At 42.1% G+C, this 26,273-nt stretch overlaps 1 protein-coding gene across 2 annotated transcripts in view; it reads right to left on the bottom strand.

The window, feature by feature from the left end:
• FYB2 (FYN binding protein 2) overlaps positions 1-19,285 on the bottom strand; it is a 40,300-nt gene extending 21,015 nt beyond the window's left edge. The window contains exons 1-9 of one of the 2 annotated variants that reach the window (XM_063138400.1): positions 17,771-19,285; positions 16,037-16,826; positions 12,513-12,680; positions 9,978-10,011; positions 6,703-6,797; positions 5,990-6,021; positions 3,750-3,778; positions 1,438-1,522; positions 358-484 (exon numbers count right to left, since the gene is read on the bottom strand). In XM_063138400.1, coding sequence (XP_062994470.1) covers positions 358-484; positions 1,438-1,522; positions 3,750-3,778; positions 5,990-6,021; positions 6,703-6,797; positions 9,978-10,011; positions 12,513-12,680; positions 16,037-16,826; positions 17,771-17,827 — 1,417 coding nt within the window. In that variant the 5' untranslated portion in view covers positions 17,828-19,285. The remainder of the gene's footprint in view (positions 1-357; positions 485-1,437; positions 1,523-3,749; positions 3,779-5,989; positions 6,022-6,702; positions 6,798-9,977; positions 10,012-12,512; positions 12,681-16,036; positions 16,827-17,770) is intronic. The other variant, XM_063138408.1, reaches the window with a different exon arrangement.
• Between the last annotated feature and the right edge of the window lie 6,988 nt (positions 19,286-26,273).

Genomic DNA, 26,273 nt, shown 5'->3' with positions numbered 1-26,273 from the left:
GCCTGAAAATGTGTACTAATGTTCATATGGACTAAAAAAGAATTGCAAAGCAATGAAGAATTGGGACAGAATCTAGCATTAGAAAAATAACTTGGGCAAAATCAAACTTGACATATTTGCCTATCCCCAATTCATGGTAAAAGAAAAATTTGAACCAGGGACTTTCTGATCTATAGTTGAGGTCCTTCACCACTTGACATCAGATCTTACCATTGTATCTTGACTTTAGGTCTAGATGTAGTAATTGTCTTGATTTGTGACTTGTCAAGAACAGTTACGGATGCAGCTCTAAACACAACTGCCTATGAGTAGGCTCCACTGACCTCAAGAGTAAAGCAGCAACAAGAAGATACTTACAGTTTCCATACTTTTCTAGCCCTGTTCCAGGGAAAGACTGTGTTGTCTCCTCTTGAGGCACGTACTTCTCATCTCTATGCTCCCCATTGGTTTTAGGTTTAGTGAGTAGACCTCCATGGCCACTGATCTAATAGCAAACATTTCAATACTTAGGTTAGAGCCCTTTCAAAACATCCATGATAACAAGGAACATGATAACAAGGAACAACTTAACAGAGTTCCATCATGGAACGCAGGGTGGCTTAACTGGGATTCCCAAGTGGTCTCCTATTCAAAAAAATTAAGACTGAAACCTTATGCACACTTCCTAAGAGTAAGTCCCATTAAAACTTGATAGGACTTCTGAGTAGACTTGCATAGCATTGCTCTGCATGTCATTTCTCTTTTACAAGCAAGAAACAAGGGACAATGCAGCAGACAAATATAAAACATGAAAAGATGAAGTAAATAGAGATATGTTAGGCAGTACTAGTCATAAACATACTTCAGGGGTATGCACAGAGCGAAGGAGCTATAACTCTGTGGTAGTATGTATATTTTGCATGCAGAAGATCCCAAACTCAACCCTTAGTATTTCCAGTTAAAAAGGCTTACCCTGTAGCATTGGTTAAATGGATCATTTGTCTCCATCCAAGGGCAGCTTGACATGGGTATATATTCCCACAAGAAAAGCAAAACTAGCTTATACTAGTTCCCACGCCAGATGTCACCATGTCCATTTGTGCTGATGTCCATGAGCATGCATCTGGAGCATACATTTTAAGAGGTACCCAGCAAGGTAGGATTTGGAGACGGAAGTTCAAGGGAGTGACCCCAATATCAGTGGACTAGGAGAAGTTCTCTACTGGAGGCTATTGCTGTACAGAGCATGGAAGGGAATATTAATGGAATGTGGAAATGCTAGGCCTTTTTGCACCTGCCGTGATTGTTTATGTGCTAAACAAAAAAGGTTGGCATTTCCAATGAAAAGTTATATCACTGCTTAACCTGATGTTTTCCATGTAGAAGTAATGCTTAGAAAAGGAGGACCATTATACAACATTCCCTCATTTTCTGTAATATTCATCTACTAAAATGTACCTTCACTATTTCTTTAGCTTGTTGTTGTGTTGGCAGCTCATGATTCCAGACTGCACTTCTCAATTTTTTATCCTCTTTTTCAGCACTGAAATGTGAATGGATGAAATCATGTCACAATGTTGTAAAGATATTATAGAGGTTCACACATGCAGATTCCAAATATGTGTGAATGAATATTATTGTAGCTTTGAAATATGGCTACACATATATTCCAATTCTCATTAAATCCAATAAACATATAGCCGTTTGGTGATTTTGCCACCGGGTTGCTAAATAGTGGGAATTGTCAAGAGTTCGGCACCTTCTCCAGAGCACCTGTGTATTAGGGATACACACTTATCTTGGAGTTGTCAGAAGAACTGCGTAGTTTGTTTGAACTGCAATGCGGTTTTGTAGCTTGAGGAAGTACACCATTGGGCTGTATTTTATTTATTTATTGCTGCTGCAGTGGCTCCTCCTCCCCCCATTGGACCTTTCTCTACTTCATGCACTTCTTCATTCTTCAGTATCAGATTATTTCAGAAAAGAAGCCAGACCAACATGGATGCCTAACAGAACAAAACTTTATTGCCAGGCATAGTCTAGAACAGCAGCATAGCTTCCTGTCTCAATTTGGTCACAGTGCCACCTATAGTTGCAATAGCAACATAACAGTTAGACTTGCCATCACATTCAGTGACCTGGCTCAAGCCACTCTGTCTGGGTAGCCACCACAGTGGCAGGACAGTAGAGCAAGAACATATGGTGGCCTGCAACAGCCAAAAGGAAAACTGGACTTTCACCAGCTACTCAGCAGAGCTGCCTGCTGGCTGTTCCAGGGATAGCCAGCTATCCTACAGGGTCCATCTTGGTCTATGTTCAGAACCTTCCCCTTTTACTGTGGTGTCTGGGCAGGTCTAAATATAATCTACCACACACAGTGAGGCAGCCCCGCAGTGAATAACAGAAAATCCTTTTACACATCAGCTGAAATCCTTATTGATTTAAACGGGACTTGGTTATTTAAGCTTTCTCAAACTGAAATTGAATTCATGTAAGAAAGAAATACTTTTGATTGGGAATATGTCCAATTTGGAAACAGGTATTTAGCCTGTGTTGGTGGCACTCCTTTAGAAGACCCTAGCTTGCAGCTTGGGGATGCTCTTGGATCCAGTGTTACTCCTGGATTCATAGATGGCCTATGGGCAACATGTAGCCCATAGGCTGCCATCCTCTTCTGAAGCCCATGCCTGGCACCACTGAAATTGACCGCACTGCACTGATGGCATTTTTTATCACCAAATTTTGGTGATGGGAAAAGGCCCCATGGGGGAGGGGGTCTGGAGTTGGAAAATGCCCCCCCCCCCTAAAGTTGACTAAGCCTGATCTACATTAATACGAGCATGGAGAAGTCACCATTTGGACTATGAAATGGCTTCTATTGCGCTTTTATTCTGCCTTGGTCATCATCAGGAAGCATCACTCATTGATAGTGCAATATGGTTGAGCAACACTGTATAGCATAGTGAAACCATAGGTCAGATGCTCTGGGAAGTAGCATCCTTTAGAGGACTACAAAAGAGTGTTCTTTTATGTCTTCTGGAAGTTCTTGTCCTCAGCCTAGTATTTGCCAGTACGTTTGTCTAACAGGATTTATTTTAATCTTTATAATGCTCTAGATTTACATTGGATGAACCAGTTCTTTGACAGAATGAGGATGAAATCCTTTCAAAGTTTTAAAACAAAGTCAAGACACCCATAGATTTAGTACTCCTTTGATCTGCCATCCTTGCATCTGCACATTTTATAAGGTACTCAATAAAGATGCTCCCATACCCTTAGAATGAAAGTTATGAAAGCTTAAGCACTCATAAAGGCTCCTGCTTCAAAAGTGAATGTTTCTTTGGTTACTCACATGGCGTCTTCTGATGGGCCTTCTGGCTTGCCTCTTAAAGAGACAGAACTCAACAACCCTCACTAGTTTTGTGCAATGTATGCAGATTCTGCTAGTATGCCAAAACAAGCAGTGAATGGACGGGTTACATAAGTACTGTGATTCACATAGAAACCCTAAGGGGCTTGTGGTCTTTCAAGGAATTAGTGATGAAATGTAGTGGAAGTGTTATAAAGCATTACCTTGATGGATAAACAATAACAAAATGGTTTAATGACATTTACTTCAGTCCCAAGTTCTAACATTGTAACACTGCAGATAAATATTTCATCATTCACTTAGTGGCACTTCAAAAGCAAAAAATAAAAAAAAATCAGTGACTCTAGGTATATTACTGTGCTTATTAAGACAAAATTGAAACTCCAGAAATAATGCTTACCTAGGGGTGGCAATAAGAAAATTTTGTTTCTATACAAAACACAAAGAAGAAAGTCACATCAATGAGAAAACAATACTTATTTACTTAAGAAATATCTTAATCTACATCTGTGTTTCGTGCCCTTAATATGAAACATGGCCAGAATACAAAGAGGCCACTAAATTCTAAAGACCTCTCATGCATGCACAGAGGTGCACATGTGTGCCAATTTCCCCTTCTGGCCTCAGTTTGTGACACCAAATGGACAGGCATTCCAAAGAGCCTGCCAAGACTTCAGGAGCAGTTTTTCACGTGGTCTAGGGAGTGGTCTAGTAAGAAAATTATGGCTGAAAACTAGAGTGCCCAGGTGTCCTACTTCACTTTATTTGAAGTGGACTCTCCTCTAGTTAGGAGGCACTGTCTATTTGCAGGGCTGCCCAGATTAAGTCCACCTTAAAAATGAATAACCATTGGAAAGAAGAGCTAGGCCTTGGAGTTTCCCATCAACACTTAACAATTGGACAGCAGCCTGAGCAAGGCCCACAGGTCACCTGGACCAGATCTACGCCAAGCACGCTATGACACTTCAAAAACGTTTTGAAAACTGTATATGGAGTGTGTCCTGGGGCCCAACAGTTGTCACTACTGTTATAAACCATTTTAAAGCAGTAGTGTAGATCCTGCCCTGCTTACAGTGCACACTATGGTGAGATGCATAGTATTTCTATTATTATTATTATTATGCATGTATATAGTGCCCCATAGCCGAAGCTCTCTGGGAGGTTTACAAAAGTTAATTATAATATTTATTTCTAAATTTGTGTCTATATGTATACATTATCTTATGCAATTTATATATATTTCTAACATTAGCTTATGCAATTTTATATATTGCTGTCCTTTTTTTGCTGATCCTTTTCTTCTTTATTAACCAATTCCTAAGTGGCCACCCTGCTGAAAAGCCCCTGAGGGCATGGCAGGGCCTTTGGATCCTAGACAACCATTTTCTTTTACATATATGGAGGCATGTTGCCTGATTTCTTATCCAGCAAATGCTATGCCCATATCAAGAGTTTGAGTTCTGCACTAAAGCTCTAATTTTGTGGCAAGTAGGAATATGCAAATTTAAGTAGACATGGCAGTGTTTGCATGAAAAGTACACCTGCATATATATACACATTTAGGCCAGATCTACACCTTGTGTCAAATCATTACGGATGTGGAATAAAAAGCAGGAGTTAGCACTATGAAAGTGGTATATGGAATGTAGATTGTGCGCCAACTGTTATCTATAAACTTCAGTACCGCTATAAAGCAGTAGTGTCGATCTAGCCTTGGAAATACTATAATTTAAACAGAAGTAGCACAAAGCAGTTCACCATTGTGGGGAAGACTATGACCAAGTGACCTATGTGCTGGTGTGGCTGCCCAGTCTGCTGCCCGGGTGCTTGCTTACCATGGATGGGAAACTTGAAGGTCCCTGCTCAGCCTTCTTATGGTTCAGTTAGCTTCATCACACCAGTGTTATACTGTGCAATCACTGAATTGTGTGCAAAGGAATCCAAAGTTTTCCAGCTTATAATATGCTTTTACTGTGAAGCACTCCGATGCATCCTGCTTTCATTGTGCTTCTTAGCCAAAAGAAGCGTCGTATTTTACTACGCCTTTAACAGCGGATCGTTTGTTGTTTTCCGAGCAGCCACTGGGGGCGCAGGAGGATGATTTGATATGTTTAAACTGGAAATTAAACAAATGCTTACATCTGCGTAAGTTTCAAAGATAAAGACATCAAAGTTGGCACAGTAATAGATATTAAGGAGGGCTTTCAGCATACCAAATTTGAATCGGATTGGGTCATCCGTTGATTTTTTATGATTTTTTACATTTCTCCTCCTTAAACTCTTTTCCTGGTATGCAAAGGATGTTAGGAGCGCCACTGCCCAGGGCGTGATTTAGCTAACAATAACAACAACAGCTCTACACTATGCAGATAATTTGAGGGAAACGGGTATGTGGGATGAAGCTCTTTATCTTTGAACTTGGACACGACTCTGAAATCCCTTCAAATAGAGAACTATTCTCTATAAAATAGGACACATGGCCATCCTAGTTCAGATGTAATACCACACCATGTAGACAAGGCTTATGCTCACACAATTCCTATCATGCTCACACAGTTCCTATTTCCTCTCCTGTCATGGACTTCAATTTCCCTACTTCACTCCTAATATAACAGCAAACTACAGTTTGAGAACACATACCTTGGTATCTTCTTTTGTTCCAGACTTGAAACCTAGAATAAAGGTTTTGTATAAATTAACATATCCCCCCTGCTATTTCATGTACACCTTATTATATAGCCATAAATAAGCTATTATTGATAATATGCAATTTGAGTTACAGAGCTATGTTGGTCTACATTTCCCAGCTGGGCTTCTGTTGACTATGCAGCCACTTCACAATGCCATTGCTGGACAGTGTGCCAAAAGTAGTAACCCTGTCCCAGAATTTTTTTTAAAAAAAGAAGTCTACAAAGTCAAGATGCCATCCATTGCTTGTACAGCTAGAAGTCCAGTTTACTGCCACCTGCATCCAAACCTTGGTCTTTGATAGTCTAGAAATTAGCGCAAGTTAAAACTTTAAGTTTTAAGGCACAGAGATAAAATAAAAAGCTATAAATGGGAGGGGTAACCGTGGTGAGAGATATGGCCAAACAAGAGATAAAGAATTCCGCACACAGCAGCAGCAAACAACCACTGTTCAAATATTTAACTGACAAGTACTCTTTGCAAGATAGACATACTATCCTTAAATACTCAGGGATGATAATTGGGAAAAATGTGTTAGGTTAACTACCCTGTTAAGACAACAGCACTAACCAAATCCATGCTGCAAACTGATGATCCTCAGGAGTTCCTGCACATCTAACATCCCCCATACAGCCTGCATGAGTAAAGCAATGAATAAGACTCACGATGTGTAAGTTCTCGAGCTGAGTTCATGGAGCTCTCTGGTTGCCTTAGGTAAGAAATGGTATCTTCATATGTGTTCAATCCTTCTGTTTCAGTACTAAGAGAAACAGGGAGGGGGGGTAGCATTATTGTCTAAAGCATCCTGTAGAAAAGAAGAATTACTATAGCTCTGAAGAGATGTCCTTGTAGAAAAGATGCAAATTAGTATACATAAGGCGCCCATCCATGTATTTTGGGCAGGATGAATACTGCTTAGCTTCAGACATGGAACTGTTATCAGGTGTTTCCAGACTGTTCCTGGCCTCTGTGTGTGTGTGTGTGTGTGTAGAAAACTTTCAAGCTATGCAACCCAGATATCTTACATGGATGGGAAATGGTCCTTAATTACACTAACCTGTTCTTAAAGGCTATACCAGACAGTTGGGGAAATGGTTGGGATGCAAATTGAGAGGCAGAAGGTATTGGGGGAGCAGCTCCCCAATGGGGCAACCCTGGATGGTTCTGGGGATGCTATAGGGAAAGGAGTAGTACTACGGAAGATACAAACCCCCTCTGGTGTGAGGTCAGGGACTCAAGTTGACCTCCCCCAATCTCTTGCCAATATACTCTTAACAAATGCTCACAAAATAGCAACATCCCTTAGTCCATGTACCATTCAGTAGCATGCTTTTAATAGCATTCTATTAAACTACAGAATAATAATCACCCACCTATCCCAAGGAGGAAAATCCCACGCAAATGTTATTTCACAACCCAGGAATGCATTGGTTGTTCAATTCCTCTCTAACTTATCTCAAAAGCTGAACTTTTGAGTTTAGAATGTTGAGTTTAGAATGTAAGCCTATGCGGCAGGGTTTTGCTATTTTATTGTTTTACTCTGTACAGCACCATGTACACTGATGGTGCTATATAAATAAATAAATAAATAATAATAATAATAATAATAATAATAATAATAATAATAATAGTAACTTCACAGAAGCCAAACTTTTCATGAACGGAACCCAAGGCATGTGGCTCAGCCAGTTTATCAGTGGACTAGCATTAACACCAGGTCCTGGAGTGTGTAAGTTTCATAGAGTTATTTTAGCAGATGTAGAGCTAGACTGGAGATGGCAGTAAGCCAAGTATTCAGCCAAGTATTCAGCCAATGCATACTTACGACATTTGCCTTAAAAGAAGAAGAAAAGATACCCCGATGGACAGCAAAAACTATATCTGATATATACATTAAATCAATGGTATAAGGACAGTCCTTCTAGAAAAACTGACCAACTGCAAAGTAATAACCTGGGATTAGCTTCCACCCAGCCCAGCATCTTAGGTTTCTCTCTTTTCTTCAAGCTGAGTCCAGCTAGTTGAAGCAGATCCCCCCAAACTACAGAAGGGACTTGTCGTTAAGTCTCCTTTCCCTGGTTGACTCAACAGCTTACACATCTTGCCAAAGTGATAGGAGCATTCGTGATTTACATTGACACATTTATCTGCTTATCACAGTACCAGATAGCCAAGACATGCTTGCGTACAGAGGAAAAAGACCCAAAACACACGCCACTCTCAAAAAGCTGTCTAAACAAAGACCCCCAGACAACAACGGATGCAGCTTAAGCCCACGCTTGCTGCATAAACAGAAGCAAATGCGATCAAAAGCCTCATCTGCTGGCAGTCAGCGATAACAATAAAAGTCGGTTCTCAGCACCTGCAGATTAAGCTAGCCTGAGTGTTTACAGTCCTCAAAGCGTATAACTTTTTAAATGTCAACCCAGACAGAATGGAGAAGTGGGGAAAATAGTGTGTGGGAGTGAGCTTCTTTGCAGAGAGGGGGAAAGTAGTACACTATTAAATGCATGCACGCGTACACACACACACACACACACACACAGAATTTACTGCAGGCTCAAAGGAGTACCAGCAAGACAGCTAGGATGAGGCAGAATTGGGTCTCTCATATATATATATATATATATATTCTTTGCTATTACATGAAGAGAACACTTAACACTTAATTTTAACTTAAATTTAAATTTTACTGTTTTAACTCTGTATTTTAATCTTATATCAATTTTGCTATGTGGTTTTATCCTGGTTGCGCTTTTTATACTGTATTTCGTAATTGTGTTTTTAACCTGTTGGGTGTTTTATTGTGGTTTTAATTTTTGTGAACCGCCCAGAGAGCTTCGGCTATTGGGCGGTATAGAAATGTAAAAAAAAAAAGAAGAAGAAGAAGAAGTTAGATTTCTGCATTTTCCATTTAGTTAGGCCTAAGAAACAACTTAAGCATGGCCAGTGATGACTTTCTAAAGAAAGAGGTGCCAAGAGAGGTTTCAGGTCACCTTGGGAACTTGTATCTGTTGACCTGGACATCCTGCTTACTTGCTGCATATACATGGGATGGGCAGTGAGTCAAATTTATTCCATATATGCAGTACATTACAGCCAGTGTGGGGTGCTAGTTGCTATCCTCTCAGAACGATAGTTTTGCCTTGGTTATCCATGCAGTGGAAGTATCTCATTTAGACTATTGCAATTGCTGTATCTAAGCCACTCTGGGAGATTTGCCAGACAAAATTTGGAATACCAGAGCCAGCGTCCAAGGTCAGCATGGTTAGGCAGCTGCGGAGGGTCCACTCCTGCTCCTGCCTCCGCCGCAGTCGCTTGCCTGGGGAGGATCTGTTGAGGCTGCGTCCGAAGTTGGGCTTCGTGTCGGGACCCAATAACAAGCCTGAGGGAGACCACCAGCCGCGAAGCCTCCGGACATAGAAAAAAATATGTCTGTCCTGATTGCAATAGCAGTTGGAACCCGCTATCAAAACAAAAACTTTAGCCGTAGCTCTCTTGTCTTCGTATCAATATCATTTATAGTTTTGATGCTAATGCCTTCAGCCTTGCTAATATTTTATTTCATCCAGAAGATCAGATATACAAGTGTGCGTGATTGAAATCAGCATTGTCTTGGAGATGCTGCCTAGAAGGCTGTTGGTAAACTGACAACAAGGACTGTGAAGAAAGGTGATAAGAAAACAGATCCAGACTTCAATCATTGTGCTGTCTGTATTGAAAGTTACAAGCAGAATGATGGTGCCCGCATTTTGCCATGCAAGTAAGCCGACAGTTCCTCTTCCTTTTTTGAGAACGCTTTATACTTTAAAATAATCGTATTAGATTTAAAAACAACAACCAAAAAAAATGAAACAAAACAGTATTAGACATCTCTTGCTTGCTGTGTGTATGGCTTAAGCCCTTTGATTTCTAGGAAATAGAAGAAATAATTACTTACATTTCAGGAGTCATATATGCATCATCTACAGCATCTGAAAACAAATAAGAATTACGTAATGGAAACAAAAGCTACAACCACGCAGTGTGCCAGAGATAGTAAATTTAGCAGTGTTGTTTGTAGGTGGGTCGATTCCTGAGCCTAACAAGGATGCCAGAAGCCCCCAAATTCATGTCTGTCTTATGTCTTCTGTTGGACCAATAAGGGAGAGAACTCTCTGAGAAGAACATCCAAGGCAAGATCTACACTATTGCTTAATAACGGTATTGAAGTGCACTGACTACTGTTGGGGCTTCTTTCATAGGGTTCATCTACACCAAGCAGGATATTCCACTATGAAAGCAATATATAAAAGGCAGGAGCCACACTACTGTTTTATAGCAGTACTGAAGTGCACTGACAACTTTTGGGGCCCATTGACACATCTACACCAAGCACGATATAACACTATGAAAGTGGTACGAAAGTGATATAGTGTGTGTCAATGGGCCCCAACAGTTGTCAGTGCACTTCAGTACCGCTATAAAGCAGTAGTGTGGCTTCTGCCTTTTATATACCACTTTCATAGTGGAATAACCTGCTTGGTGTAGATGAACCCATAGTGTTATATCCTGCTTGGTGTAGATCTGAGCCAAGTAGTGATTTCACTGTATTCCTGCATCAATTAAGAGGAATTAAAACCAAACAGTACTTGTTGGTCTTTGAGAACATCAAGTTCTGATGTCTATTATTTCTGAAGGCCCCTGAGCACAGAGATATCACAGACTGAAAGACATGGGGAAATGATACAAAGCCCAAGTACGTATCTCTAATGTGACAAGAATGGCATGATAAACTTAGGGATATACATCAGGATAGGGAAAAGTGCAGTGAAGCTTTCTAGGATTTCTTACTGAATTGTGAAGCAAAAAAAGAACAATCCCAAAATTTAGTTTAAATAAAGAAATGCTTGAAATGATAAGTACAAGAAAATCAGTGGTAAGCAAAATGAAGTAAACATATAGTGATGAATTTACAATCTGTCTAATAAGACAGATATCTTAGCATATAGCTACTTAATTTGTTCTGCAGAATAGATTTTAAGTAGGTTAATGTGATGCCTAATAATAATAATTTATATATAGCTTTCCAGTAGATTTACTTGTATGGAGAAGCTCTGATACAATAGCAAGCCTACTTTTACACTGAAGATCACTTTCCAAAGTAAATAAAAATGGCCAGAACTAAGGCTACCTTAACTGGAAGGGGGGGGTGCGCATGTGGATACATACATACATACATACACACACACACACACTAAGCACTCAGTATTGTAAGTCAATTCAATTAGCACTATACCAGTTCTGCAAGACAAGTTTAATATATTTACTTTTCTGTTTTGGGCGCTTGTGATCCTGAAAATCCTTGGATACACTGCGTACCTGTGAACATATGCAATGCTTTGGAGGCATGAAGTCCCACACTACAAACTAGACCCTCCAGGTTGTCTCAGAAATTACACCAAGTCAAGGGGGGGGGGAACTTTATGGTCTACTTTCCAGTCCTCAGTCTTGTCTGAAGCCTCAAGGCCTGCTATATGACAATGATGCAATCAGCTCATATCAAAGCTTAGAGGCCTTGAAGCATCATGGGGTATGTATTTCATACACCCAGTTTATGGGCTATGTCAACTATTTCTAAACTGAAAAGGGTGGTGATTACACAACTCTACTATCTTCCTGGTTGAACTATGGCCCCACGGTGACACTACAATCTCTCATTCGAGTGATTTCCAGTAAAGAAGTTATTTTGACCTTTTTAAGAGAGATTATTTTAAACCATTGCCATAAGAGTATTCTCCTAATTACAGAGGTTGCTATACTTATAAAACTCATTATTTAAACCAGTCTTGCCTGCTAATGGCCATGCTGACTGACAACGAAGGGAGTTAGTTCAGCCCAGCAATTCTAGAAAGCACTATGTTGGGGGAAGGCTAATTTAAATATTCTAGTCCCCCCCCCCATGTGTGTTACAATTAATAAAAACTAAAACAAAGCAATAGAACAGAAAACACAAATTGAAAATGTTAAATTTGTCTTAGACACTATTGTGAAAGAGGAGATTGGAATTACAACAAATTTCAGCTTACCAGGTTTTCAATATAGCCAATTATAGTTAATACATTACTGCTATGACTCAACATAAGAACTAGTCCTAAAGGTGGCATCACTAAGACACATTGTTGAGATGGGCCATTCCTGATTTAGAAGTAATTTCAAGTCCTTCTCTGCACCTATCAACCATTGTCTTTGCAGTATGCCAATCCAAAACACAAACACAAATAAATATATTATTAAAATTTTAAGAAGACTGGCTATTATTTTAACATTGTATTAGTTTTATATGTTTTAATCAGTTTTATGTATTTTATAATATTTTTGTATTCTATGTTGTTCCCCGCCTCGATCCATGCAAGAACTAAATAAATAAAATTATTATTATTATTATTATTATTATTATTATTATTATTATTATTATTATTATTATTATTATTACCTGGAAGGTTCCACTGGAAGGTACCAAGATCTACCTTAGGCGGCCTTGGTGGTTTCTTTGGAGGAGGACCAAGTGATATAATGGAAGGAAGTGGTTTGGGTTTTGGAAGCTTGATCTCTTCGTCATCATGCACTCCTTCCATACCTGAGTGAAGAGAAGGTCTTAATACTTTGAAAAAAGAAGTGAAGTGTCTATGGTGGTATTTTGTGATAGGTGAAGTACATAAGAACATATGAAGAGCCATGCTGGTGCAGACCAAGGGTCCATCTGGTGTAGCACTCTGTTCACACAGTGGCCAACCAGCTGTCGACCAGGAACCCACAAGCAGGACATGGGTGCAACAGCACTCTCCTGCCCATGTTCCCCAGCAACTGGTGTATATAGCTTACTGCCTCTTATACTGGAGATAGCACATAGCTTTCAGGACTAGTAGCCATTGATAGCCTTCTCCTCTAGGAATTTATCTAACCCCCTTTAAAGCAATCCAAATTGGTGACCACCGTTATATCCTGTGCTAGTGAATTCCATAGTTTAACTATGCAGTGTGTGAAAAAATACTTCCTTTTATCTGTACTGAATCTACCACCAATCAACTTCATGGGATAACCCTGGGTTTTAGTATTATGAGAGAGGGAGAAAAATGTATCCTTATCCACGTCATGTATAATTTTGTACACCTGTATCATGTCTCCCTTTACCCTCCTTTTTTTCCAAGCTAAACATTCTCAGATGTTGGAACCTTCCCTCATAGGGGAGATGCTCCAGCATGTTGACAGTTTTGGTTGCTCTTTTCTGCAGAAGTAAATGTTCATGCAGTCAAGTAGACCACATGAACATCAAATAGACCAGCATCATAAGTCACTTTTTTCTAGTCAAGCCAGATTCACAGGGCCATTTTTAAAACAATGAAATTTACACACAACGTGACATACTGGGTGTGGAACTGGTTTCATGGTTGCTCTTCATACATGAAACAAACCTTGAAGAAAGGTTTACCTACAATGGATGCAAGGCTGGGCAGTTATATTAACTCAAAAACTGAGGAAAAATTCATTCTGCCTACTAATACAGGGATCCTAGGCTGTGTCTATATGACACTGCTTTGCCTCCTGATTCACCCCAAACCTTGCAGCATCACTGCTGTGAAGCAGCAACAATAGAGTTACATGCAAGAGGGAGCACAAGCTATGCAGCCCAGGAAAAATCGCAGTTCCGGGAGCCATTCAGCTTATCAAGCCAACCCCCCTGCCCCATGCTTGCCCTGCACTTCAAACTGCCCCTAGCAATGCCCACTTCCTTAACCAAACTGAGGCCACCACTGACAGACGAAGAAACAATGTGGCAACTGAAAAAGTCACAGTAAAACAACACCAAAAAGTGCCGTTTCGGAAGGGAAAGCCAGATTTGGCTGCAAGTTAATGGCTGCATCATATAAACAACACTGTACCACTGCACAGCCATGACGGGGTATACAGGCGTACAGACAAGCCCATCATCACATTTGTAGAACTTCTCCTTTTATTGGTTGCCTTCCCATATATCAGAACTTGCTTGGCAGCAGACTTGGCCAACAGACAAGAATATCTGCAGCCTTAGTTATTCACTGTCCTAAAGGGGTCCAATGTAGGAGTAGTAAGTAACATCTCTCAGGACTCTTTGTAGATCAGCTTGTCTTACAAGCCAATGTCACCAGAAAAGGGAACCTGTGTATATTGGCAAATAACCTTTCCTCAACAATTCTATCATACAGCAACATTCTAAATTAAACAGGGGAAGCACGCTTTAGCATGGTACAAAACTGAAAAGTCAATGGAAAGGTTAGCCAAAACAATAACCTGGAACACACACACAATCTTATCTTATTAGTCACCTGCATTTCATTGCAAGTTGGCAAAACAGCAGCTTAATATTAACTTCCTGTAAGGCAGCTTTTTCCAGAGAAGAAGAAGAAGAGTAGTTAAATCTTTTGCGTATTTGGCATTGGTCTTGGATGTTGTAAAGAAAGCATGTCAAAACGCAATACAAAGATGAAAACATTTTTGAGTCCAAGTACTATTGTGCTAGCCTGGAAAGTCACATGACATTTGCTCCACAGTTACCATGACAGCAGAAAATCTCTTACTATTAATGAAGAATGATTAGTAGCTGGGTGCAGTCACTTCAGGACTTTGGCCAAATGAAAGCAATAAAGAATGCATTCAGATTACCTGCTATTTATAAGGTGTCTATGAGTATTACATTGCAATCCTATGATTCCTGGGAGGATGTCCCAGGAGCCAAAGGACAAAAGAGAACTCTCCCTCCACAGCAGAGATTGCCCGGCTTCGGGCAATGTGGACACAGAGAAGCTTGAAATCAGAAACAAGGTCTGAAGGCAGTCCGATGCTCTAAGTGCACAAGTTCCTTCAGATAATGGGCTAGCCAGGGAAGGCAAGACATGAAGTCTGGGAGGTAAAGAACACATACTGTGCCAGCAACTCTCTGTCTGGAATGGAAAGCTGTTCAGCCAGAGATTTCAGAGACCTACCCAGGGCACAGCTGCAGGCCATCAGAGTCACCCAAGGAAAGGTCTACTCACAAAGAGAGCCTTACATATGAATAAGGCTTAACTCATTAAGAGTCTTTATTCCTTAGGGGAACACCTCTTTGCCTGGTGACTGACCAAACTTGCATCATCAGGAACCTGCACTCCCTCAGACTAGCTTGGGTTCCCCATCTGAATCAGAGAGGGATGTTCTTGCATCTTGGGAAAGAGATTCAGACACTGCCTCCCTCTGATCTACTTCAAGGTCCCTTGAAATAAGCTGCTACTCCAAGACATTCAGTTCAGGGCATTCTAGGTCATTGTCAAAAGAGGTTTCTTCCAGACGGGACAAGACAGAGAGGGAGTTACTCACTGGACAGGGGTGGAGCTTTCCACTGAGCTCCACCAGAGATGGAGCTAAAGACAGAACAGTCTGAGGATGTGTTGGGGCAGCCAAAGATCTACATGATCCCAGGCTCTTTCTCATTCCCTCAAGATGCTGGGGCTGTTCTGGAAACTGTCAGCTTTAGAGTTAATGTACTAAATTCCTCCCATTGGAAGCAGTGGCAAGGAGGAAACCACCTGTCCTGGCTTGCAGGTCTTAAAAAGTGGTGGTTCTTCTGCCACAGACCTCCCTTTGTCCCACCTTAGCATTGCTTTGCCCATGGAGATTTTAAAATGACCAAAATACCATCTTCAAACATTGTCCCAGACATTTTGAAATAGCATACCTGGACTCTTCTTCCCTCCCCCTGACTCAAAAATGTCTTTTTTTTAATGTACAGTGCAAAACAAGTACAATCCATGTACATTTCATACTCATTTCTGAAAGTCTAAGAAGAGCGTACAAGCTACCCATCTTCTCCTGAACTCTGGCTATTATCTTTTCGATAGCTCACTTATAGCTTCCGTAGTACCTATTTGAAGCAAAACTACAGGAGTTCTCTGCTGACTTAGCACAATGCATACATAGCAAAATGCACTAAAGTAAGACATTTACCGTTGGTACATTGAGAGGTCCTGCTTGACTTGTTGAAGTCATAACCATTTGGGGAGAAAGCAGAAACGTGAATGGCTCTGTGTGACCCTCTCTCTAAGCTTGTCTGACCTCTGGGTGGAATAGGGGGTGTGGCTAGAAGAAATGGAGAAGGTTCGCTATGAAAATGGGAAGGAGTCTTGGGTGCAGAAAGTACCAGTGATGGCTCCTTTTCAGCCATTTTTGATTTCTCTTCTGTAGCAGCAGCAACATTAGCAGTTCTGGCCTGTGCAAGAGATGTCGTCCTATTGGCAGGCTGCGGTGGTGTTGCAGAACACTTCTGATCACTCAGTGTTGAAGCACTTTCCCAAATTTGCAGAGTATCATGGAAAGAATTCCTGGCCAACGCGGCTTCTTCAGGGTGAAGACAAGACACCGGACGTTGCCTTTGGGAATCTACCACAGATGCTGTCTCTCCACAAAGGGTTCCTGGAATGTCAGGGCTTTTCCTGCCCCCATTCTTCCCTACTTCAGACAATTCGCGAAGCCTCATCCGCGGCAACACCACCGGCTTGACATGCGCCGTTTCAGGCTTCTGCAACGTATAACTGAACTGCTCAGTTTTTCGCTCAGGATCTGGAACTTGCATTCGGCGCATGGGCTTGGGTTTTGGGCAGGGGGTAGAACTACTATCTGTGTTTTGCCATAGGATGATTTCTGCAGGTGGCTTCTTTGCAGACTGCAGCAACGTACTGGAAAAATTTGAATCATTTTGAAACTTTGCTCGAAGGGCCCTGAAATCTCCAGTTCTTTCCTAAAAGAGGCAGGAATAGGAAAAGCAGGAGTAAATTGTAATGTTTTCATTTATTTGTTAATTGCAAAACATCTGGAGGACCACAAGCTGCCCACTCCAGATCCTTCTGTTCATGTCACCTTTGTCAACTATTCTGGTTTTAGCTGCAGCCCATAGTTCACATAATGAAAAAGAGTGAAAACAGAAATAGGAGAACAAAACATTATGAGAAAGAGAAGTAAACACTGGGAAGGCAGACAAATTGAGAAAGATCCAGTGTCATAAGTCCTTAAGCCTTCTGGATCAAAACTTAAGGTCTATTTAGTCCAGTGACCTCTTTCCTGGTGGTCAACTGGGATGCCCCATGGAAGGCCAGAAAAAGGCATAAAGGCATTTAGGCACTAGTCCTCACTCACCATTATTCCATAATGGTATTCAGTGTATACCAACTGTATGAGAAGGATGGAATGGAGGCAAATTGGGGTGTTATGTTAATGAGCAATTGGAGTGGGGGCAAAGATCAGTTTCGGAGACAGGTACACTTTAACAGGACCCTGAGATTCACCCCTCCACACACAGGTCATATGGTATTTGCTGAAACCAACTGGAATCAAAGCAGACATTACTATAAAGATATAGCTGCCCATGCCTTCAATTTATATTGAAAAATAGTGATCCATTTATTTTAACGGAACACTATTTTGCAATATAAATGGCAGGTGTGGGCTCCCAGATTGGAACCACAGTGGGGGAGGAGACGGTTAAAGCTCCCTAACACCCCCACACACACACACACATCAGGGTCCCAATCCAAATTGCACCCCACCTTCCCTTGCAGTTACAATACAGTAAAAATTAATGTAATATTTGCTTTGTCTGTCAGGAGCAGCATTCGAAGAGAACATGCAACTTTCTGAACAATAAGTTTCTGACCCAGGTTACTCTCTAGAACAAAGAGTGTGTACTTGTGCAGTTAAAGTACAACTTGTCGTCTGAGAGAGAGGTGCTTCCCTGTGTGTCATGCTCCCTCAGTAGATGCCAGTTCCAGAGTTCCTTGTGGATAGGCGAGACAGCTAGGAAGCGAGAAAAAGCACCATCATAATTAGGAACGTTGATATCACCAGCGCTATTGCTTTGGGGTTTACAGTCCCAAAAGAGACATGTTTCTTTCATGACTCACAGCATTATTTATTTATTTATTACATTTATATACCGCCCCATAGCCGAAGTTCTCTGGGAGGTTTACAAAAGTTATGTATTATGTGGGAGGTAGTCTGCTTTACAAGATTGCACTGGTTCTCTCTTTTCACAAATATTGATGCACATCTTACTGGCAACCTCACGATTTTGCACCGGAAGTTCCACTAGTCATGGCAAAAAAACATGTCAGTGACCATTTTTTCTAATCCTTCCTGTATATCATGAATGGTGATATAAGCTTGCGTGTTTGAATGGCATGAGGATCACCAGCCATGCAGATCAGCCCTGTGCAAAGAACTGAAATAGCTTATCAGATCAAAAAATTAGGGGCAAGAGACATCCTTGGACAGAACTTCCATTATACTGAAAGAAATCACTGGTGTCTTTAAAGAGAAGACGAGACAACTGAGACCTTGTCCTGAGATTTTATTGAATTTTGCCTAATTGCATCCAACTTATTAAATACCAAGCAGTTTCTCCTGAATAACTCCTTTGAGTCAACTCCATTATTTTCACATTACGCAGTGTGATGGGAAGCACCTAGGAGATATTTCAATTGCTCCGATTGTACTAGACCAGCCAGCTGTACGAAACCAGCCACCACCACGCCAGAGTCTAGTTGAAACTGGAACATATATGCAGCTAACATTGCCGTAAAGGAAAGATAAACCAAACCCTGTGATCTTCATCCAAAACATCACACGGAGTTATGAATACAACCAATGGAAGCCAAGACAAAATAAATGTCATTGTTTCTGCAGCATAGGCACAATAACTGTGTGCATACTTTAAAACCCGCTCAAACGCACAGCACTGTTTATACTTCTTTGCTGTAATCCAGGTGCTCCTTTTATTGTTGAATTCACTCATCACGGCTATGCACAGAAATGACACCATGAAAAGAAGAAACCTTTGCCAGGGTGCACCCCCCATGCCAAAGAAGAGACGAGTTGTTGCTTTTAATGAGAACTTTGTGATTTTATGCAGAACTGAACCTTGAAAAGTTGTTCCTGTTTCAAAAGGGCAGCGCAAGTGCCTACTGCTTCTTCATGCAGTGCATCCATGAACATACTGGGATAGCATTAAGTCTTTCAAAGCTGGAAGCACAAAGTGCTTGCTTGACTATTCCCAAGGAATAACCACTAACCTATTGCCACTGTTAGTATTTGAGCTTTGTTCCTGGTCTCCACAGTACACTACTCTTAGGGCCAAAACAGACATTGCTTTAAATGTGTGTCTAGCAGCCAGGGCCGGTGCCAGACTATTTTGCGCCCTAGGCAGGTGAGCTGCTTTCACCCACCCACCCCCATCCCAGCGTACCTGGGCACGAGGCGCCATCTTGCCCGCCCAGCCGAAGCGAAGCCAGGATGCTGGGGTGGGCGTGGCTTCACTTTGGCTGGGTGGGCGCCCAGCCAAAGTGAAGCCAGGATGCTGGGGTGGGCAGCTTTGGAACGGCGCGACCGGAAGCCACCCTCTCAGAGCTGCTGTGGGAGAGCGACTTCCGGGCACGCTGTTCTGAAGCTGTCCGCCCGCCCAAGCATCCTGGCTTCACTTTGGCTGGGCGCCCACCCAGCCGAAGCGAAGCCACGCCCACCCCAGCAAAGCCAGGATGCTGGGGCGGGCAGGCAGCTTTGGAACGGCGCGCCCAGAAGCCACCCTCTCAGAGCCGCTGTGGGAGAGCGGCTTTCAGGTGCAGCATTCGGCGCCCCCTTACCTTGGCAGCCACCTGAGTGGCCTCTATGGTAGTGCTGGCCCTGCTAGCAGCTATGTTTCCTTTCCCTTTAGATTAGGCAAAGGGTCCCAATCCAGATCTTAAAAGGCTCCCTATTCTCCACACTCAGTTTTCAATCCAGATCAGGCCCCCTACATCTACTCTAGAGTAAAAAATGAGGGGAGAAGGCATAGCTGTTAGACACAAATTTAAAGCAATGTCTGTTTTGGCCCTTTCTAACCACCTTGGCAAGTGCATCTACTCTTTTATATTCAAATTGATTCCCCGTCGATAATATTTCATCTTGTAGCAGCTATTTCTGCCTGCACAGAGAGCGACACACAGAGTAAATTAGGAATTGTGCCATCTCCTGGACTCAGGCAGATGGACCCTTGAAACATCCATGATCCAAGCAGTCCCCTACCCTACCCAAGTGCTGGTGTTGGTTTAGTTATTAGGGGCTTCACCACACCAAGCTTCTGCTTCCAGATTCTTTGTGCAGTGTCGGGAAAGAGCGTCATCCCCACCACCACCACCATAAAGGCCCCAATTGGATTGGAGGATGGGAAAGCCCTTTAAGGCCTTGATTGAAGGAATGAGGGGGGGGGGCAAGAAAGCACACTTTCCCCTCCTCTGCTCCAATTGGGACCTTAAAGGGCCCATTTGGAGCAGTGCAGGGGCAGCCAGCATTAGCATGGCAAGAAGGAATGATGTGCTTTCCAGAAGCCCCAGAAAGGGATTTTTCCTCTCTACCACTCCAATCAGGGCCTTAAAGGTCCCAATTGGAGGGGAAAGTGTGTCATTCCTATCGGCCCTCCACTGCTCCAATCAGGGCCTTTTCTATAATATCTGGGAATGATATGCTTTCCCTTTTAAGGCCCCAATTGGATCAGTGGGGAAAATGACATGCCTCCTGAAAGTGTGTCATTCCCCCTCCCCCACGCCACGCGAATGGCTGCCTTAAAGGGGAAAGTGTGTCATTCCAGGACATTATTGAAAATTACAGAAAATCCCCCGACACCTAAGATAGAACAAAAACCAGGACAAATCCAGGGAAATCCTGACAGTTGGTCACTCTAAATGCTACCTGCCATTTATATTGGTTGGTGAAGCCTGGAGGGACGTTATCGGATGTCAGCAGCATTGAACGCCTTCTGAACGCCCCTGTCTGGCATGAATTTTTCCATTTCAACTTCCTTCCCTCCCCTTTTCACATTCGCTGCCTCTGAGCCCTACCTCCACCACTTTTATATAGAATCCCCAGTACTTTTGCAAATTCAGAAGTCTGCTCTCCCACCTCCTGCACAAACCCTCAAAGCATGCAGTTACACTTTCCTCATTTGTGTGCACATGGGGATTGAGTAATAGCAGGTTAAAAAAAATTGGGCAGCAGCTGCTCCAGCTATGATCCCCCCATTCCATTATAAAGCATTTTTATCCCAACGGTCTCCACTGTCTAGTCCAGCGAACATTAAAAAGAAATATACAGAATTTAAAACCAAAAAAAGCATAAAATACAAACAAAAACAGACAATAGCCATTTTATGGACATGATTAGCATTGTACATCTGAAAAGGAACATGCTATCATTTGTTTAATCAAGGTAGTACTCTGACCCCTCCAGGCACAACTGGCTGGAATTTTGCCACATGAGTCAAGTACCATGAACAGAGATTTGACGACAGCCAGCCAGGAAGTATCTACTCATGCAGGTTTTCCCTGCAAATCCACCCACAGTTTCTCAAAAGGTCAAAAAAAAAAAAAAGGGGGGGGGGAGAGAAGACAAAAAACTACTCAAGTAGTTTCACAATCAAAATAAAAGCAGCTGAAAAGATTCACCAGAGCAAGAGAAATTTCTAAGGCCTGTTAGTTTAACACTGCAATCCTGTATACTGAATAGTAAATCCCACCATTTTCAGTATGTTTAGTGAGGGTGTTTAGGATTGCAGCTCCAAGTTGCTAATACAAGAAATGCCATGTTCTTAATATATTATTATTATTATTATTATTATTATTATTATTATTATTATTATTATTTGTTGCTTCCTACCAAAAAAAATGGTCTTGGAGCAACTCGCACACACAATATAGAAATCTATGATTAATAAAACCAAGAGGGAAAATCAATGTAAACCATAATCAGCACAATTATACAAATAAAAATAAATATCATAAAACACAATCTAAAAACCATATAATATGAGAAGTATTCATCCACAAAAACAAGAAGCCCACAACGATTGGGCTATAGCGAATATACAAACACCTGGGAAAATAAGTACATATTTTTTGTCTGATGCTGAAAAGAGGACAGTGTGGGTGCCAGACAACTTTCTTTGGGGAGAGTGTTCCACAAACACAGGACTCTCACAGAAAAGGGGCTATCACAGTTACACTGAAACATTACACTTACCTTCCCCCAAGGGTAAAAAATGGATTACGAGCTCTTCCCATACCCTTCGATACGTGGGCACTGTATTTATTGAGAAGTCACTGTGTATTTTTTAAAATAATAATAATTCATTATTACAAGGAATCCAAAGCAGCTCCCCTCTATTTTATCATCACAGCAACTCTGTGAGGTGGGTTTTGCTGAAAGTCAGCAATGGGCCAAAATCACCCAGCAAGCTTCTGTAGCCATCCAGAATTTCCGAGTCCCAGCCCAACACTCTAACCGCTACACCACACTGGCACTCAGCTGTGCAAACATCTGATTTCAGAAGAAGCCTAAACCCAAGCCCCAGCACTGAAGAGAAAAAATGAGTATCTGGTCAAGATCAATTGTACACAACTGTGATCATCTCAGCCCAGGTGTTGCTCCTTTCTCTCTGTGGAGCTGGGGGCAATGGGTGGGTGTGTTAAAGCCCCACAGGACCAGCCCAACAAGTCTCTCTTGAAACGAATAAAAGGGAGCTTTCTTTCTTGGCCTCCCCAAAGTTAAACTGCTTTCCTGCTCGCTGCAATGATCCATGAAAAGCCACAAGCAGCACTAGGAGAAGGCAAAGGAAAACTGTTGAAAGAGCAAACAGACGAAAATGCCCTTTTGCAACTGATCCCCCAAAGACAAACAGAAGCAGGATATCGAGAGTAGTTACCATGTCCATGTTTTGCTCTTGCTGTCATATTTCTTTCTGAAGTGACACCGCTTTGCAGCCCATTTTGACTGTGCCTGTTCTCACAAGCCCGAGCAATTTCTTTCCTCTATCTCTCCCTCCCTCTAGCAGCTCAAAGAAGGCAAACTTAAGGCGGAGCATATATGCAGAAGAATTACACCTGAGCTGGAAGACTAGGCCCCTCCCATACCCAACCCTCCGTGTGCGAGGGAGCAGATTGCCCCCACCTGCCAAGAGAGCGTCCTCCACTGTAACACAAGAAGCTGGCCTTTCCACATGGGAAATGTCAGCCTCAGGACTCTGCAAGCTTCACAACAGCATGGACTGTGTAGCCATCCAGGAGCTCCATGGCTCCAGTGCCTTAGATTTGACAGGGATCAAAAGAAAAGGCAGCGCAGACAGGCAGGCTGCACACTGCGGAACAGAGATTTGGCTCTGTTATTCGTAGCAGTGTAAACTGTGTGCTGGAAAGCAATTCTGTTTCTGCATCGACATGACTCCGATTCAGTGCCTGGATAAATTACGGAAATAAAGCAGGTGTGTGTATGTGTGTAGATTTGTGCAGTTTGTGTTACACTCCAGTCCAGGGAGATGAAGAACATCATGGTTGTTCTTGTTGTTTTGATGTCATTAAAAAAAAAAAATCCCGTCTGCTCAGGAGAAGTCTAATTAGACTATCACAGTCATGCAAACTCTAGCACAATTGCCCCTGAGTCTGTTTTCCTCTCCTGAGTTCTGTCTCGTTTCTTTAAGAAGAGTAGCAACATAGGTTAAACCATTACCAAAAGTGAAGCTTAAGGTAGACTCTAAATTAGCAGAAGATTGAGGCAGACCAACTGCACTTCACATGCGCTCAGGACACAATCCAGCCATAATTTGACACCATTTAGTCCCATTGTTTTCTATTAAAAGAGGTTAATAATGTGCTTAATTTCTTCTACTGAAACTAATGATGCTTAAAAGAGCTTGACTGGATTACGTCCCTAGTGTGTTCCATTATTTAGCTATAAACCCAGATGAAATATCACCCGCTGCCCCTACAAAATACACATATGAAATAAATAAACACACACCTACTTGAAGTCTTCTTTGGGGTGCTTCTAAATAAGGCTTTTATTGTGCTATCGCCCTGCTTCATTCACAGAATTTTACAGGGTGTCCAAATGATGTCATCTTCCACTTCTAACCCACTGCTTCTTCTGAGTTTTTTCTTACTTCAGAAATCCCATAAAGTGGGGGGATGGAATAGCTGCACAATGATGTCTAATTGATAGTCCATCTGTAAGCACTTTCAGTCACTGGCTTTTAATATCTGACCACGCATTGCCTATCATTACATAATAACAAGCTGTGAAGCAAAATCCTACACATTTTTACATGGAAGGGGGTCTGATTGTGTTCAATAGGACTTATTTCTATGTACATGTGCACAGAATTGCAGCTTTAGTGCAGATTTTGAATCACTGGATGACATTCTGGGTTGTCTTAGGGTTCCAACATTGGGTCAAGAAGATGTCCTATGTTTTAAGAAGTTTGTTCTACCTAAAAGAATTACATTCTCCCCAGAGAGGCAAAGCTCTTTTTGAGCTATTCCAAAAGAGCAATGATTTCATAAATAAATCCATTGTTTGATTAATATGGGTCCATAGTTTGATTATTATGGGTACATATTCCAGTGGTTGGAATGGCTTTTCAGATCTTCATTGTGACATAACAAATCACTACACAAAGGAAAAAGGAATCCTGTGTACTATAAGAGGGGAACACTCATTCACCCACTGTGTGAAGGGGTCACAGGTTGCGCCAGCTGGGTCCATCGCCCTGCAGCTGACACATCTGCCAACCACACATTCTTCCAGCCACATGTTTGGTGAACATGAGTACCCATGTATGCATGAAGAGCTCTTCCATGCATGCATTGGGCCAATCATACCACATCCATCCATATGTGCTTAGGGCTCCTTCTGACATTTGCTGAACACATTGGTGATAGGGGCATGGACTGTATGTGTTTCAGTGGTGTTGATCACCCTGGTGACAGGGTGACCCTGTTCCCCTTCTTAACATATGAAGGATGTTTATTTGAAATGCCCAGAAACTGTAATAAGATGCACCCTAGGAAAATCTAAACAGTTCTGGAATTGCCCTTACCCAAAGTCCTATTCGGCCCTGGTTAGGCCTCATCTAGAGTATTGCGTCCAGTTCTGGACTCCACAATTCAAGAAGGACGCAGACAAGCTGGAGCATGTGTTCAGAAGAGGGCAACAAGGATGATCAGGGGTCTGGAAACAAAGCCCTATGAAGAGAGACTGAAAGAACTGGGCATGTTTAGCCTGGAGAAGAGAAGATTGAGGGGAGACATGATAGCACTCTTCAAATACTTAAAAGGTTGTCACACAGAGGAGGGCCAGGATCTCTTCTCGATCCTTCCAGAGTGCAGGACACGGAATAACAGGCTCAAGTTAAAGGAAGCCAGATTCCAGCTGGACATCAGGAAAAACTTCCTGACTGTTAGAGCAGTACGACAATGGAATCAGTTACCTAGGGAGGTTGTGGGCTCTCCCACACTAGAGGCATTCAAGAGGCAGCTGGACAGCCATCTGTCAGGGATGCTTTAGGGTGGATTCCTGCATTGAGCAGGAGGTTGGACTCGATGGACTTGTAGGCCCCTTCCAACTCTTCTATTCTATGATTCTATGATCCTCCAATGAAAAGTGTCATTTTTATAGAATTAATGTGCCACATCTTCTATTTTATGACACATCTATCTATCTATAATCAGAAAGGCAGGCTATAAGTTAATTAAATAATAAAACCCATATTTGGGAAGCAGAATCATTGGAAGAAACGCTGTCTCCAACTAGAGGCCTAATCCCATGCATGTTTAAACAGAGAGAAAGACCTACAACTCCCAGCATGCCCAGGCCAGCATGGCTGACTGGGGTATGCTGGGAGTTGTAGGACTTTTTTGGGGGGGGGTCTAAACAGGCATAGGGTTCTGCCTTAAGTCACCTTGTACATAAGAGGGATGGGGAGTTTTCTCTACATTGCTGCAGAGCTTTGGTAAAAGGACACCTCTGTTGTGGTGTCATGGCAATGCCTCGCATTGGGTTGGGAGCCACTCTACATGCGTGGCCCATCGTACACTGACTATGTCCACGTGGGGCCATTTAAGGCCGCCTCAACATGGCTATAATGTGCAAAGCAGCCCCAAGTCAACATTCCATCCTTACTTTGACCCTTGATGCAAGAGTGTCATTTTAAATGTCGTTCTTTTTCGTTACCCGCGATAAGCCTGAGGAGGGACAGCCATCATCTTTCATCACATAAGCAGCGTTTTCTGTTATAAATCTCAACGCACAACTAGCTCTCCTAAAGCAAAAATACAACACAAGATATGGAGAGAGACATTTCCCCAGAGCAAAAGAGCTTTACTTTTATTGC

The sequence above is a fragment of the Elgaria multicarinata genome, chromosome 1, assembly GCF_023053635.1.
Source record: "Elgaria multicarinata webbii isolate HBS135686 ecotype San Diego chromosome 1, rElgMul1.1.pri, whole genome shotgun sequence".
NCBI lineage: Eukaryota > Metazoa > Chordata > Lepidosauria > Squamata > Anguidae > Elgaria > Elgaria multicarinata.
This window is presented reverse-complemented; position numbering and strand designations above follow the sequence as displayed.